Raw genomic sequence first — 14,415 nt, 5'->3', positions numbered from 1 at the left:
CAACCCTCCACCTGGCTTGGGCCCCCACCACAACTGGGGTCTCTGGAACCTGGGCTGACCCCCTTTCCTCTGTGGGCCGCTGGGTCCTGCAGGGCCTGATGTCCGGGAGAAGACAGTTTCCACGCGGGCACAAGGGAACCCCCAACCATGCCATGGGGATGGGGGGCCTGCCCCTTCCCCAAAGGAGACCGCAGACTTGGCACCTCCTATTCAACCTTTATTTGCAAACTCTGAGGCCGGATGTGGTGCCTGAGACTCTGGATGGTGTCCTTTGCTCCCCTCGCCCCTCCCCCCCACTTCTGGGGCTGGGAAGGGATGGTCGTCACTGCCTGACCTCTGCCCCACCCCACCCCACCCCCACCCCAAACTGTGTAACTAGACTTTTCTCTCTCTCTCTTTCCCCTGGACCTGCCAATTTCCGGTCCAGGGTTCCAGGTAGGCCGCCCCTGGCCTGAGGGCCTCAGTGATCAGCCAGGGCCTTCTCAGGGCAGGTTCTCGCAGCCCCAGCCCGGGTTCCAGTCTGAAGCAAAGGAGCAGGACAGCGGTGCCTGGCCCCTCGTCAAATGTCTCTAGGTTCCCGCCAGCAGCCAGACCTGGGGTGGTGATGGGGGAGGCCCCCGCACGGCGGCAGGCAGCCCACGGAGAGGACGCTGCAGAGGAAGGGGCTCCCAAAGGCCATGGCCAGCAAGGCCAGGACCACGGCCTGGGCTCGGCCATGGTGGCAGCTGGGGCGGGCCACTGCGGTGGGCCGGGGGGTGCTGTTGGGAGGGGCAGGTCCAGAGCAGGAGCCCCGATGCTCGTCCAGCGTGTAGGCGGGGGGGCAGGTGGTGCAGTTGAGTGGGGAACCGCCGCGGCACGTGTGGCAGGAGGGGTGGCAGCTGGAGCAGACGCGCAGGGCGGGTGTGGCCGAGCGCCCGGGCCCCGCGGTCACTGCCTGCCGGGTGTGGCTGAAGTACCGCGGGGGGCAGTAGGAAAGGCAGAGGTGGCCCAGGATGTAGGCGGGGCCGTGGCATTCTGCGCTGGGGACACACACACGGGGGGTGAGGCCAAGGCCCGTCGCCCTGCCGGCCCTCCCGCCCCGGGCTGCACACGCACACTGCCCGCGGCTGCCGCCTCCCAGCAGGCGGGCCGGGCCACGCCAGGCACTCACCCTGGCACAGCCCCTCTGTGTCCCGCTGCACACACGCGCTGCTGGTCACCTGGGGGCCCGGGGGCCGCGCCGACATGTCCTCGGCCGTCCCATACAGCAGCAGCGTGTAGCGGTACAGCGTCCCTGGGCAGGGGTTGCGGTGGGCATGGGGAGGAGGGGGAGAGGCTGTTGGCAGCCTGGTCCTGCCCTTCCGGGCCCCTCTCCCCAGCCACCCGACCCCGAGCTGCAGTCCCAGACCCGGACGGCGCCCAGGCTGAGCACCCGCTGTGCACCGGGCACCGAACGCCGATGGGAACGTACGATGCGCCAGACACACCAGCTCGGCCTCTCGGGGAGACCGCTGGGAGCCCCTTGGCAGTGGGGTACCCGGGCGGCTCCAGAGCCCGAGGCCCCAGCCTGCGTGCAGCTCTCACCCGTGTTGAAATAGTAGCCCTTGTTTTCCAGGCCCAGAGTCCACAAGCCCTGCGGGTCCTCGTCCCAGAAGTGGGTGGACATGAAGATCCAGTTGTTGTAGCCTTGGCCGCTGACATCCAAGGGTCTGGGACAGAAGGCGGGGGCGGGGGGTGGAGCGGGCCCCGTGTTGGCTGCCGGGGGGGCTCCCACGGGGTGGGGGGGAGGGCGCGGGGGGCAGGTGTCTGGCCGGAGCAGACCCACCCACCCAGACCCGCCCTGAGCATTTGCCCCAGGCCCGGCCCTCCGCCCCGGTACCTGATGGCCACGAGCGTGGAGCGGGTGCCCATGGGGCTGGTGAGTGAGATCTCCAGGTCCCCCCGGCGGCTGTAGGACAGCGAGAGCCGCACCTGCACGTGCTCCAGCGAGCGGATGTAGTTGGCACGGCCAGCGCAGGCCGACACGTTCTTCCTCACTTGCATCAGCGGCAGGATGGGGCTAGGGGTGGCGTGGGGGGTGAGGGCCCCTCCTGCGGGCCTGCTGGGGGATGGGCGGCCAGCAGGTGGGGTCTGGGCTCAGATCGTGGGCGCACCCTCTTCTTTGATAGATGAGTAAGCAGAGGCCTCGGGACCAGCCTCCCGCGTGTTTGCCAGCCCCCCCCCCCCACGGTAATGACAGGTGTAGGGAGAGGACAGGCGAGCACAGCGGGGGGAGGGCAGTGGAGGAGGGCGCTCACGTGGCGGTGTGCACGATCCGGATGGCGCATTTCTGCTGGGGCCGCGTGGGCAGCCAGGTCCTAGCCGTGTCCACCAGCAGCCTGGCGTCCAGCAGCCCATAGCCGTAATGGTGACTCACTGCGTGGAAGGGCGGTCGTCACTCGCCCCGCGGCGTGGCAGCCCCACCTCCAGCTGGCCCTGCCTCACCTTGGCGCCCCACGCCGTTGGTCCTCCAGTCCTCAGCCTGGAGCTGTGCCGGCCTGGACGCCCGGACCACCAGGTGCTGCATGTCCCTCCATGTCAAGAACGGGCTGGGGGCAGGCGAGGGCGGGTGAGCTGGGGCCACGCTGGGGGTGAGCGCGGTGAGCGGGCTCCCCTCCGTCACCTACTTGGCCTCCAGAGCCAGGGCGATCATGCCCGCAGCCAGCGGGGCCGAGGCCGAGGTGCCCGTGTGTTTGTCCGTGCACTGGTGGTGCAGGTCTGTGGTGACCTAGGGGCAGACAGGGGCACTTGGGGGGCCTGTACACACGAAAACCCAGACTTGGTTCAAGAAGGTACCGCGGAGATCCCACCAGGAACAGGGCCCTGGGGAACTGGCCCTGCCTGGAAGACAGGGTGTGTGAAGGGGTGTCACGGGGCAGCCCTGGGAGGAGGGGACGTGGGGAGCAGGAGGGAAGGTGGGGGGAGGGGACAGGTAGAAGGGGAGGAGGAGGGAGTGAATTAGGACGAGGGGATGGGAGAGAAGGGGGCAGGAGGGAAAGTGAGGGATAAACAGGCGGGAAGGAACAGAGTACAGTCAGGGAGGGGACAAGTGAGAGAGGCAGGGAACAGGAGGGGAGGAGGCAGGGGACAGTCAGGGAGGGGCAGAGGACAGGAGGGAAGGAGCAGGGGACAGTCAGGGAAGGGGAAGGGGAGAGTCGGGGAGGGGGCAGGGGACAGTCAGGAAGGGGCAGGGGAAAGTCAGGAGGGGGCAGGGGACAGTCAGGAGGGGGCAGGGGACAGTCAGGAGGGGGCAGGGGACCGTCAGGAAGGGGCAGGGGAAAGTCAGGAGGGGGCAGGGGAAAGTCAGGAGGGGGCAGGGGACCGTCAGGAGGGGGCAGGGGACCGTCAGGAAGGGGCAGGGGAAAGTCAGGAGGGGGCAGGGGACAGTCAGGAAGGGGCAGGGGACCGTCAGGAGGGGGCAGGGGACAGTCAGGAGGGGGCAGGGGAAAGTCAGGAGGGGGCAGGGGACCGTCAGGAGGGGGCAGGGGAAAGTCAGGAGGGGGCAGGGGAAAGTCAGGAGGGGGCAGGGGACCGTCAGGAGGGGGCAGGGGACCGTCAGGAAGGGGCAGGGGAAAGTCAGGAGGGGGCAGGGGACAGTCAGGAAGGGGCAGGGGACCGTCAGGAGGGGGCAGGGGACAGTCAGGAGGGGGCAGGGGAAAGTCAGGAGGGGGCAGGGGACCGTCAGGAGGGGGCAGGGGAAAGTCAGGAGGGGGCAGGGGAAAGTCAGGAGGGGGCAGGGGACCGTCAGGAGGGGGCAGGGGACAGTCAGGAAGGGGCAGGGGACCGTCAGGAAGGGGCAGGGAAAAGTCAGGAGGGGGCAGGGGAAAGTCAGGAGGGGGCAGGGGACCGTCAGGAGGGGGCAGGGGACAGTCAGGAAGGGGCAGGGGACCGTCAGGAGGGGGCAGGGGACCGTCAGGAGGGGGCAGGGGACAGTCAGGAGGGGACAGGGGACCGTCAGGAAGGGGCAGGGGACCGTCAGGAGGGGACAGGGGACAGTCAGGAGGGGGCAGGGGACCGTCAGGAGGGGGCAGGGGACCGTCAGGAGGGGACAGGGGACAGTCAGGAGGGGCAGGGGACCGTCAGGAGGGGCAGGGGACAGTCAGGAGGGGGCAGGGGACCGTCAGGAGGGGGCAGGGGACCGTCAGGAGGGGACAGGGGACAGTCAGGAGGGGCAGGGGACCGTCAGGAGGGGACAGGGGACCGTCAGGAGGGGCAGGGGACCGTCAGGAGGGGCAGGGGACAGTCAGGAGGGGGCAGGGGACCGTCAGGAGGGGGCAGGGGACAGTCAGGAGGGGGCAGGGGACCGTCAGGAGGGGGCAGGGGACAGGCGGGGAGGAGGAGCCTGTCTGGCGGACTCGGGGTGCGCGGGCACTCACGATCTGCGGGTCTGCGGCCACACCGCTGCTGTAGGTGGTGGTGAGCGTGGAGGCACAGGCCTCGCTGTACCAGGGCACGCGGCCCTGCCGGGTGGTGCTGCCCACCGAGAGCGTGTGGATGCTGTTGGTGTAGCCGTCACAGTTGCAGTTGTCATAGTGCAGGCCGCCGTTGCCCGACGCCCAGACGAAGAGCGTGCCCAGCCCACCGCGGCCCTGCACACAGGGACGGGGGACCGGGATGGGGGCGTCGGCCTTGGGAGCAGGCCCAGGCCCGCCGAGGCCCCGGGGTGCGCTCACCTTGGTCACGCCGCGCCTGAAGGCCTCCCGGGTGAGGACTCCGGGGCCGTCCACCGTGCGGCCGTCGTCCTCGGGGCCCCAGCTGGCGCTGTAGATGTGGATGTGCTGCGGCTGCAGGCTCAGCGACTGGGCCTCGATGACGTCCGTGATGGTGCCGTCCAGCATGCGCACGCCTGCACGGGCCGCGGCGGGAGGGGCGGGAGGGGCGGGAGGGGGCGTCGGGCCTCTGTGCGTTGCCCCGCCGCACCCCACCCCTGCGGGTCTGTCCAGCCCCCGGGAGGGAGGGCATCCGTGCGGGGCCCCGTACCCCCCCCAAGGTGCCGTCCTGGGGCTGCCCTCGATCTGGCACCCCCGGCCGCCCAGCGTCCCGGGGCCCAAGGAGCCGGAGCCCGCGTACCTCCAATGCGCGCGTTATAGGCCACGCCTGTGCCGCAGAACCCATTGTTTGCTATTGCTGCCACTTCCCCAGCACAGCGGGTCCCGTGCCTGGTGCCAAGGGGGCGAGGGGAGCCCGTTACAGCCCCCCACCCACCGGCTCCCCGCAAGGCACGGGGTGGGGGTGGGCCTCACACCCTGGAGGACGCCAGGCTCACCGGTTCTCATCACTGGGCGTGTATCGCGGCTGGGGGTCTGGGTCATAGTCATTGAAGTCGTAGCTGGCCAGGGGGTCCTGGGGGCGGAGCGGGGACATGAGGGCTGGGGGGCCGGCTGTGGGGCCTGGGGCAGCCCCCACCCAGCACTCCGGTCCCCGTGGTCTCACGTAGTTGGCCCAGAGGTCCGGGTGGTCCTTCTCGATGCCATCATCCAGGACAGAGACCACAATGCCCTGGCCCGACAGCCCCTGGCTCCAGACCTGCAGGATGTTCAGGTCCGGCTGCACCTTGTTGTTCTGGGCAAGGCGGGCGCTGGGGTCAGTGGGGCTCTGGCCCCACCCGCCCCCACCACCCAGCCCGGCCTGCTCACCATGTACCACTGCTTGGAGAACCAGGGGTCTGTGGGTACCACCAACGAGCGCTTCACCCGCCGCTGGAGCGTCTGCTGCTCAAACCACTGCACCTAGAGGCGGATGCACACTGCAGGAGGGGGCTGGACCCCAAGAGCCAGCCCACCCTCCACCCAACGATCCTGCCCCCACACCCATGCACCTTAGAGGGTCCTGCCCCTCCCAGTCTTTCCCACCAATTCCCGGTCAAAGGGTCCCGGGGCTGCTTCCATGGTCGACAGGCCTCTTCCCCAGGTCCACCAAGGGGAGATTGTCTGTGGGGCTATGGCTGGGTGGGATGTGTCTGGGTTGTCCACTGCCTGTCCGGGGTTCCTCATGGTGTGGAACAGGGCCCGGGACCTTGTGTTTGCTGAGGCTGCTCTTTGGGGTCCCTGTGTGCCTGAGGCTCTGCCTTCAGAGGGGACCAAAGCCCTCAGATCACCAGTCCCCTGGGCCCACTGACATGTGGCAACTACTCTTGAAGTCCAACCCTGCCCCTTCCCTAGTCCCTGTTCTAGATCCTTCTGCCTGAGACCTGCCCATCTCCCCCCTGTAGTGGCCATTTCTCTCTACCACTCCTCCCCACCCCTCAAAAGGCATCCCTGGATGGCCATACCTGCCTCCTCCCGGGTTCCCCCTCAGCCCCCGTGCCTCTAGACAACACTGCAGCCTCACTCCCTGCTGAGACCCTCCCATGCTGCCCCCCTCTCCAGGGCCCACAAAGCTTTGCTTAATCTGGCCCTCACCAGCTTCCCTCTGCTACAACAGCCACAGTGGCTCCCTCACCCCAGGGCCTTTGCACATGCTGTTCTGCCTGCCCCAGGCTGTTCTTCCTCAGACCTCTGCCCTTCCTTTTTCCTTGTTGATCTCCCACCCCCCAAATCAGTTCATGTGCCCTCACCCCTATCTGTGATGGGGTAATTGTCTCCCCATTTGCACAGCTTCAGACTTGGGAGCTGGCCCTGATTTCTCTCTGTCCCACAAATCCAATCCATTGGCAAACCGTGGCCTGTCTCCTGTAGACCCCATCTGGAACCAGCAACTCCTGCACCCAGTGCTCCCAGTGGGTTTCAGGTTACCAAGCCTCTTACCTCCATGCCAATCAGCCCCGGGGCCCAGCCCATACCCCATCATGACTCTTGAGGGCTTGCAGATTCAGCCTCAACTCCCCAGCTTGGCATCTAAAGCCTTTTCCCCTAGTCTGGCACCTCTCCGAGCATCTCACAGTCTTGCTGGGTGACTTTAGGCAAGGTTCCTACTCTGGAGCCATTGCTTCTGTCCTAAAAAGGGCCAATTCCCTTCCCTCCATTCCAGGAACTAGAACGGTACCTGCCGTCTTTATGGAGTACAGAGGAACCTTGATCTTTCAGGGTGAGCTAGAGGAGGGGAGTGGGGGGGGCGGGGAGACAAAAAATGCTGACAGTGGGCCAGGCCCCGAGGTGAGCGCGGCACCCATTTGTGACCTGTTGCTCTCCACAGATGGTCCCCACTGTACGAAGAGGGGCGGGGGGGTACCAAGTGGAAACCCAGACTAAGAGAGAGCAGGTGCCTTGAATAGCAGGAGGTGGCCAAGACCCCTAGGCCAGGCTCACCTTGGGGTCTTTCTTTAGGCGCAGGCGATGGCCCCAGTGTGGGGTCAGGGACTGCTGGACCACGCCCCGGTGCCGCAGGTGGTAGTACTGCCCGTCAGGAAAGATCTGGGGACGTGGGGAGCATCAGCAGCCGTGGCACCTGGCTCCGAGATGGAATCCCCCAGGACAGTGGCCCACACCTCTTGCTTGCATCCTCCCCCCAACCAGGTGCCCTCTAGAGGTCCCAGAATCTGAAGTTGGCCGAGGCAAGGGTGGGCTGGGGGTTCTTGATATCTTGGGTACCCCTCCCGTCTCCGGGGTCTGGGGTCGTCCAGCCCCCCCCTCCTGTCCATTTGGGTCCTACCCACCTGCCCCAGGTTGACGAAGCCGAATTTGCGCGCCAGGCGCTCGGCCTCCCGGTAACCCTGGGACACCCGCACGGCCCAGCTGCTGACATAGATGGGGGCCCGGGCCGAGGACCACCCCACAGGCAAGGGGCCAACGAGGGCCAGGCCCAGGGCTACTACTAGGCGCAGCCAGAGCTCAGTCTGGGCGGGCCGCATGGCGGCGGGGGCGGGGCCGGGCCGGGGCCTCCGAAAGCCCCTCCCCCTGGCCAAACCGCCGAGTCCCAGGCGCCCGCCCCGCCCCCGAGGCCATAGCAACCTCTGGAAGGCCTCAACTCCCAGAGGGCCTTGCGGCTCCCCCTTGAGGAGGGCGAAGATCCGGCCGAGGTCGGGGGGGGACAAAGGCCCGCCCCGGTCTTCCGCAGATCCAAACCCTCTGGAGCCTCAGTCTCCCCTATTTTGTACAGTGACCAAATCTTCCGACCAAGAGGAGCGGATTCTCGGCTGCTAGCCCTGGCCCCGCCCCTTTATTTGGGCCCGCCCACTTTCCTGCACACCCCTCCCTCTTGAATCAGCCCTGCCTCCTGCCCGGTCCAACCGGACTTGTTCTTCCGAGTAAGTCCCGCCTCCTGGATTTAGCTCCATCCCATCCCCCTGCCCTGAGATTCTGTCCCTCCTCCTTTATGATCAGCCCCGCCCCTTCCCTGTTCTCGCCAATCATCTCTGGTCTTTCTTCGGGTCCTCCCACCAGCTCCGCCCCCACAACAGCTCAGTCAATAATCCCCGGCCATGACCCCGCCCTTCCAATCCGCTACGTCCCGCCCCCCGCTCCACCAATCCGCACCCTTGTCCTCCGCGCCCCGCCCCCTTCGCCCGGAGTCGCGGCTGAGGCGGCCGCGGCCCGCCAGAGGGCAATGCGGCGGGGGAGACGGGGCAGGCCCCACCTCCTTTGTCCGCCCTGCCCTCCCATTGGCCGGAGCGGGGGGCAGGGGGCGGAGACCAGCCCGGGGGCGGAGACCAGCCCGGGGGCGGAGACCAGCCCGGGGGCGGAGCCGAGCTGCTCGCGCCTGGGGAAGGCGGCACGCGCGCTGCGGGGCAGGTGCGCAGGGCAGCGGTCGAGCTCGGGCTGCCAGCCCCGGGCCCGCCGGTGCCATGGACGGCCTGCGCCAGCGCTTCGAGCGCTTTCTGGAACAGAGGAACTTGGCCACCGAAGCGCTAGGGGCTCTCGAAGCCAAGACAGGTGTCGACAAGCGGTACTTGGCCGCGGGTGAGCCGTCCGGGGCGCTCGGGACTGCTGCCCCATTTCGCCGACGGGCATATTGAGGCTCTGGGGCACCTGGGTCCCGGACCTGACCCTTTCCGGCCGGCGCCTTCTGCGGGGTCCGGGCTCGGACGGCGGGGTGCACCCCACTGTCCAGCAGGGAGACGGAGATCCTGGGGAAGGGTCGTGGACCAGGAGTTCGCGTCTGCCTGCAGGCTCTCGCCTGCCCCCGCCGTGCGATCTAGGGCGAGTGCCACCCCCTCTCTCGGCCCCTGCATTACCTCCATTCCCGTCCTCGGGTCTGGAGGCCGTCGCTGCCCCTTCCCTGGTGGCCCTGGGTGACCGCCAGGCCGAAGTCGGGTTCTTCCAGTTGTTCTGGTCGCCCTGCGGGAGGAGAGGGCCGCGGGTAGGCAGCCAGTGCCCTGGGAGTCTTGCCACATCCCCGTCCCACATGGAGCCCAGCCTGGAAGCAAGCGTAGAGATCTTACCATTTTGTCGCGGGAGATGCTCCAGGCCAGGAGGGGAAGGGTCACTCCCATCCCTCTTCCCTCCATTGTTTTCCTGCGAGTACCCTCCCCTTAGCCTGCCCTCTCCCTCTACTCCCCGATGGCTTTGGCCCACTTCGTGAGTAGTTGAATTGGGTTGTTTGACTGCTGCGGTGAAGTTGGAGAAATATTGGGTGGGGGACCACAGAGAGGCGGTCCAGCTACTCCTGACTGTGAGGGATCATCCTGGGATGGAGCCTGATCGATCGTCCCGCTACTCCATCCCAGTAGTGCCTCCTCTTTTCTTCCTCAATGACCTTGGCTGGCCCCCACCACCCTCCCAAACTGTCTAGTAAGCACTCCTTAAATACCTTCCTCCCCTCTTTTTCTGTGTTCCAGGCCCATCAGGGCTGCCACCTCTCCCAGGAAGCCCCCTGGAAGGGATCTCAGGGACACTTTGTCCAGACCTGGCAGGGGGCTTTGGGCAAGGACAGGGGCATGTATTTGGAGCACCTTCTGTGTGCAGATCCTGGGAGTCCTCTTTCCTCCCTTTTCCCCCCAGTGGGGGTACTCCCATGGCTGGCAGCCCGAGGAAGGCCCACATTTATTCCCCCAGGCCTCCTGTGCCCAACCATGTCAGCTCAGCCAGGAACCTGCCCCCTGGGAGCAGGTCCTGACTTCTCTGCTGATTTTCCACAGCCCTGGTACCCGTGGGCAGGAAATTTAGGTCATAGAGCACTGGGGAGGGGCCTGTGGGGAGGCTGGGAGTCACAGGGAGGAAACTGAGGCCTAGAGAGTCAGAGGCTTTGAGGGAGGCTGCCTCCACCACTTGCCCTGTCTGGAGCATCCACCCCTCCCTACCCACCTCCCCCCCCAAGCCCCATCTGTTGTTGATCTCTGGGGCTGTACCCTCCCCCCATGTCCAAGGTCATCCGCCCATTGCTGAGGCTGCAGGAATAGGGATTGAGGGGGGAGGTGCCCTAGGAAAGCCACTCCTCCCCAACTAGCAATTTCCCCCTTGCCCAGATGTGGGAACTCTTGGGCCCCAGCTGCTCCAAACGACCAAATCCCCAGCCCAGATAACAAAGGAGGAAACCCAGAGGAGGCAGTGACCTCCTAGGGCCAACTGGGGAGGCTCCCCTCCCTCTCCTGACCCCAGGCCCTAGGCACAAAGACTAATGCAGGTGGAGGGAAGGGTGGGGGTGACTGTGCCCTTGGGTACACAAGTGACCTCTATCTCTGCAGATAACAGGCTGGGGGAGGAGGCTGGAGGCTGTAAAATGCTCTGTGAGTGACCTTGGGCCTCACTCCCCGGGTTCCCATGTTGTCCTGGCCATTGAACGAGCTACAGTGGGGAAGTGAAGGGACCTGCACACAAGAAGCACTTAATAAATGCAGTATTTACCATTAATGCTTTCAGAGTGGCTCGCGCTCCTGACTCCCCGCCTCCCCCAACAATGTTTTCTTGGAGCCCTCATCCCTGGGAATGTGTTTGCATGCCTAGAAGGTGCTCAGTAAACGTGTAGACAGGAGGAGCCCCTCTGTGGAGTGGTATTTAGCCATCCCCACAGCAACCTTAGGAGGCAGGGCCATTACCATCCCACTGACAGATGGGGAAACTGAGGCTCCAAGCAGAGAGAGACTTGCTTGGTGTCACGTGGTAGATGGAACAGCAGAGGGCTCTCCTGGGTCTGGGGGACTCTACTGCTCTTAGCTGTCTCGCACTGACAAGGGTCCTCACACGGGGCCATGCAGTCCCCCTCAGGACCCTGGGCAGTGTCTGGGGACATGACATGGGTGGTTGTCACGACTGGGGGTGCTCCTGGCATCGACAGGGTGGGGCCGAGGATGCTGCTCAGCTCCCCCCCCCAGCGCCCAGGACACCCCCACAGAAGATGATCCCGCATGGCTTGTCTGCAGGGGTGAGGATGAAAAACTCCATTGAGATCAAAGTTACAAATGTTGCCTTTCTCTGCTCACTGGGAGTCAAGCCTTAATGTCAGAATGGCCTTTCTTTTAGGTTTTTCTCCCATCACTTACATTTAAACGCTGGTCCCTTGTGCCCTCCCTCTCCCATAGGACCTGGAGTAAGCAGTTACAATTGCAGATGGTCACGTATTCATTCAACAAACGTTTACTGGGCAGCTACTCTACCTATGAGGGCCAAGGTCCCTGCCTGCCCTTGAGGAGCTCACAGTCCAGAGGTTGGGGGGAGACCGACCGGTTAACTGGTTACAGACACAAAACATGGGGCTGAGGGCCGCGGCGGGGGTCGTCCAGGTGCTGGAGGGGTCCCCGAGGCTTCTGGGGCAGTGGTTGTTGCAGACTGTGTCTGGCAGGCCAGGAGGCGGCCTGGGGCGCCACGGTCCGGCTCAGAGGGTGCCGTCCTGCCCACACGCTCTCTTCCGCAGGAGCCGCCACTCTACTAAGCCTGTATCTTCTCTTCGGCTTTGGGGCGTCTCTACTGTGCAATGTGATCGGCTTTGTGTACCCAGCGTATGCTTCGTGAGTGCCTGCCGGCTGTCCGGGTGGGGGGCGTCTGGGCGCTCTGGGCAGCCCATGACTCTGCCCACCTCCCCCCAGAATCAAAGCAATCGAGAGCCCAAGCAAAGAAGACGACACTGTGTGGCTCACGTACTGGGTGGTGTACGGCCTGTTCGGGCTGGCCGAGTTCTTCAGCGATCTACTCCTATCCTGGTTCCCTTTCTACTACGCGGGCAAGGTGGGTGCCCCTCGGGACACGCATGGGACTGTCCTGCCCCCCGGGGTGCAAAGGGGAGACTCACCTTCTCTGAGGACGTAGGCCCGTCCCAAGGGGTGTCTGATGGGGTGGCCCAGGCTCGTCCCCGAGGGACAGAGTGTAACTCCTGCCCCGTGCCCACAGTGCGCCTTCCTGTTGTTCTGCATGATTCCCGGGCCTTGGAACGGGGCTCACATGCTGTATCATCGCGCCATTCGGCCACTGTTTCTAAAGCATCACGAGGCCGTGGACAGCGTCGTGAGGGACTTCAGCGGGCGAGCTCTGGACGTGGCAGCCGGAATAACCCGGGACGGTGTGTGCTCACTGGGCGCGGGGCTGTCCGTCTGTCCCAGCCTCGGTCTGCCTGTGTCCCAGCCCACCAGCCCCTGCTCGCTTTCACTGCTGCCCCCCTCCCTCCTCACCCTGCCTGGCCTCTGTCTGGTCTCCACCCCCTCACTGTCAGCCTCTCTCTCCTACATTTGCTTTCGGGGAACCAGTCCTGCAGACCCTGGCCCGCGGCCGGGCTCTCGTCACCCCCACAGCTGCCCTTGGAGCTGACCGTACGTAGCCCCCACCCCTGGGAGGTAGGGCCTGTGCGTGTGCCAGATGGCCTATAGTGTAGCTAGCTGTCCCCGTGGAGGAGGGGAGGACGGCCTCGGTCCCCGCCGCCCTGCTCCCTGCCGGGGCCCGCAGGTGCATGCAGGCCCGCCTCACCCCCACGGCTGTCTCTTTGCAGCCAAAGCAAGCATGACCGAGCTCCAGAAGGACAAGTGAAAGCCACGCCCCACCTCCACAAACAGCCGTCGGCTGGCGAGCTGGGGGGCACATCACAGCCCAAGTCCTCCACGGATTCCTCGGCTTACTCCCGGGTGGAGCCCTCCACCAGTCCCTCGTCGCCCAGCAAGCCAGCCCCTGGGAGCTCCTCACGCACCACCTTGGGCCAGTCCCCGCTGCGCTCCCCGGCCAGCGCCTCCCAGCTGCCTGGCAAGTCCCGGGGCCCACCTCGGCCCCGAGACAGCTCCTCCAACCAGCCCCTCCCGGCTGCCGGCCAGCAGCAAGCCCGGTCGTCCGTCACCTCCTCGGGCCGACCCCAGCCAGCCCGTGAGTCCTCAGGCTCCGCCGTGCTGCGCCCCAGCGCCTCCTCCGGCCAGGCCCCCCACATCGTGCAGTCCCCCAGCGGCGCCACCATCCCCACGCAGCCCCCCAGCAAAACCTCGGATGGGCCCGAGGACCCAGCCCCCAAGGCCTCCGAGTCCAGGGGACAGCAGGAGAGGGGGTCCCCGGCGCAGCCCAACGGCGGCAGCTCGGGCGCTGGGCTGCCTGTCCCCTGCCAGTCCGAGTCCTCTCTGGAGTACAGCTCCGAGTCGACCACGGAGGTCACCTGCAGCTGGGCCCACCCCAGGCACGAGCTCCGGTGCCCGCAGCACGGCTGGAGGCTGAAACACCTGGCCTGCTAGTGAGCACTCAATAAAGCTCACCTGAACGAGCTTCGTCTGGCCGCGTGTCCCCGGGGGAGCCCCGGGCCAGGCCTTTGTGGGCTGTCTCCTCTGATCAGGAGCGGATGCGGTGTGGCCCCACTCTACACTCGAGGAAGCTGAGGCCAGAGAGCCACCCCACTCGCCTGAGGTCTTGCCTTGTGGCCGAGAAGGCTCCCAAAGCAGACCGGGAGAGAGAATCAGAGTACAAGTCCTTTCTTGGGAGGGCATCCCGGGCAGCTCCGGTCGGTGGGGGGCTGTGAGATGGGGGGAGGAAGGAAGCTAAGCTTGGGTGTTGCCAAACCCCTAGCTGCTGTGGGCACCTGGAGCCCCATCCCATGGAGGCTCTGGGAAGCAGTGTCGCCTTCACACCGGAGACCTCTCCTGCCCGCCATCCGGCTGGTCCCTGGGGGGGTGGGCAGTGGCCATTCGTTCCAGCCTGTGTCCCCTGCAAGCAGCATGGGGGCCGAGGAAGCCTTCAGCAAAGGTGGGGGGCCTGGCGGTTGCCATCGGAGTGGGTTCGTGGAAGTGGGGAGGAGGGGGAAGAGTGCCACTAGCAGCCCGCAGTTGGTCTCTCTTTAGACACCAGCATGGCCCCGATCATAAAACCAGGCAGAGACCCAAGCCTGTTGCACGGAGACAGATGTAAAAAGAGCAAACTCAATCCAGCAGTATGTTGACAAAATAGAACACCCCCCCCTTGGAGGTCAGGTTCCTGGAAGCAGAGTCTGCATTGGAAGCTGGCAGGGGAGTGTGGGGGGAGCTGAGCAAGAAGGTGGTCTCAGCTGGGGGTGGGGCAGGACCTGGAGCGCAGGACCCACACCCTGGAGTTCTGCCTTAAGGCCTGTGGGTTGTCACTGTGTCTG

The 14,415-nt window shown here is 65.8% G+C and overlaps 2 protein-coding genes across 4 annotated transcripts; one reads left to right on the top strand and one right to left on the bottom strand.

Moving 5' to 3' along the window:
• Positions 1-376: 376 nt before the first annotated feature.
• On the bottom strand, positions 377-7,807 carry PCSK4 (proprotein convertase subtilisin/kexin type 4). Of its 2 annotated transcripts, XM_036100693.2 has the most exons (15): positions 7,613-7,807; positions 7,266-7,370; positions 5,655-5,747; positions 5,452-5,580; positions 5,285-5,361; positions 5,089-5,177; positions 4,692-4,864; positions 4,395-4,607; positions 2,646-2,746; positions 2,464-2,567; positions 2,277-2,394; positions 1,859-2,038; positions 1,564-1,688; positions 1,151-1,273; positions 377-1,014 (listed from the first exon to the last, which is right to left on the bottom strand). In XM_036100693.2, the coding sequence occupies exons 1-15, from the start codon at positions 7,805-7,807 to the stop codon at positions 560-562; spliced, it is 2,280 nt and encodes a 759-aa protein (XP_035956586.1). In that variant the 3' UTR covers positions 377-559. The 2 variants fall into 2 exon arrangements, with proteins under 2 accessions (XP_035956586.1, XP_077914389.1); XM_078058263.1 differs by lacking the exons at positions 377-1,014; positions 1,564-1,688 and having other exon boundaries at positions 1,147-1,273.
• Positions 7,808-8,638: 831 nt separating this feature from the next.
• On the top strand, positions 8,639-12,980 carry REEP6 (receptor accessory protein 6). Of its 2 annotated transcripts, none has more exons than XM_078058280.1 (5): positions 8,639-8,855; positions 11,746-11,839; positions 11,918-12,056; positions 12,309-12,387; positions 12,811-12,980. In XM_078058280.1, the coding sequence occupies exons 1-5, from the start codon at positions 8,741-8,743 to the stop codon at positions 12,846-12,848; spliced, it is 465 nt and encodes a 154-aa protein (XP_077914406.1). In that variant the 5' UTR covers positions 8,639-8,740; the 3' UTR covers positions 12,849-12,980. The 2 variants fall into 2 exon arrangements, with proteins under 2 accessions (XP_077914406.1, XP_035956595.1); XM_036100702.2 differs by having other exon boundaries at positions 12,219-12,387.
• The last annotated feature ends 1,435 nt before the right edge of the window (positions 12,981-14,415 follow it).

This window comes from Halichoerus grypus, chromosome 1 (genome assembly GCF_964656455.1).
Source record: "Halichoerus grypus chromosome 1, mHalGry1.hap1.1, whole genome shotgun sequence".
NCBI classification, from domain to species: domain Eukaryota; kingdom Metazoa; phylum Chordata; class Mammalia; order Carnivora; family Phocidae; genus Halichoerus; species Halichoerus grypus.
The sequence above is the reverse complement of the archived record's forward strand: the minus strand, read 5'-3'. Positions and strand labels throughout refer to the sequence as shown.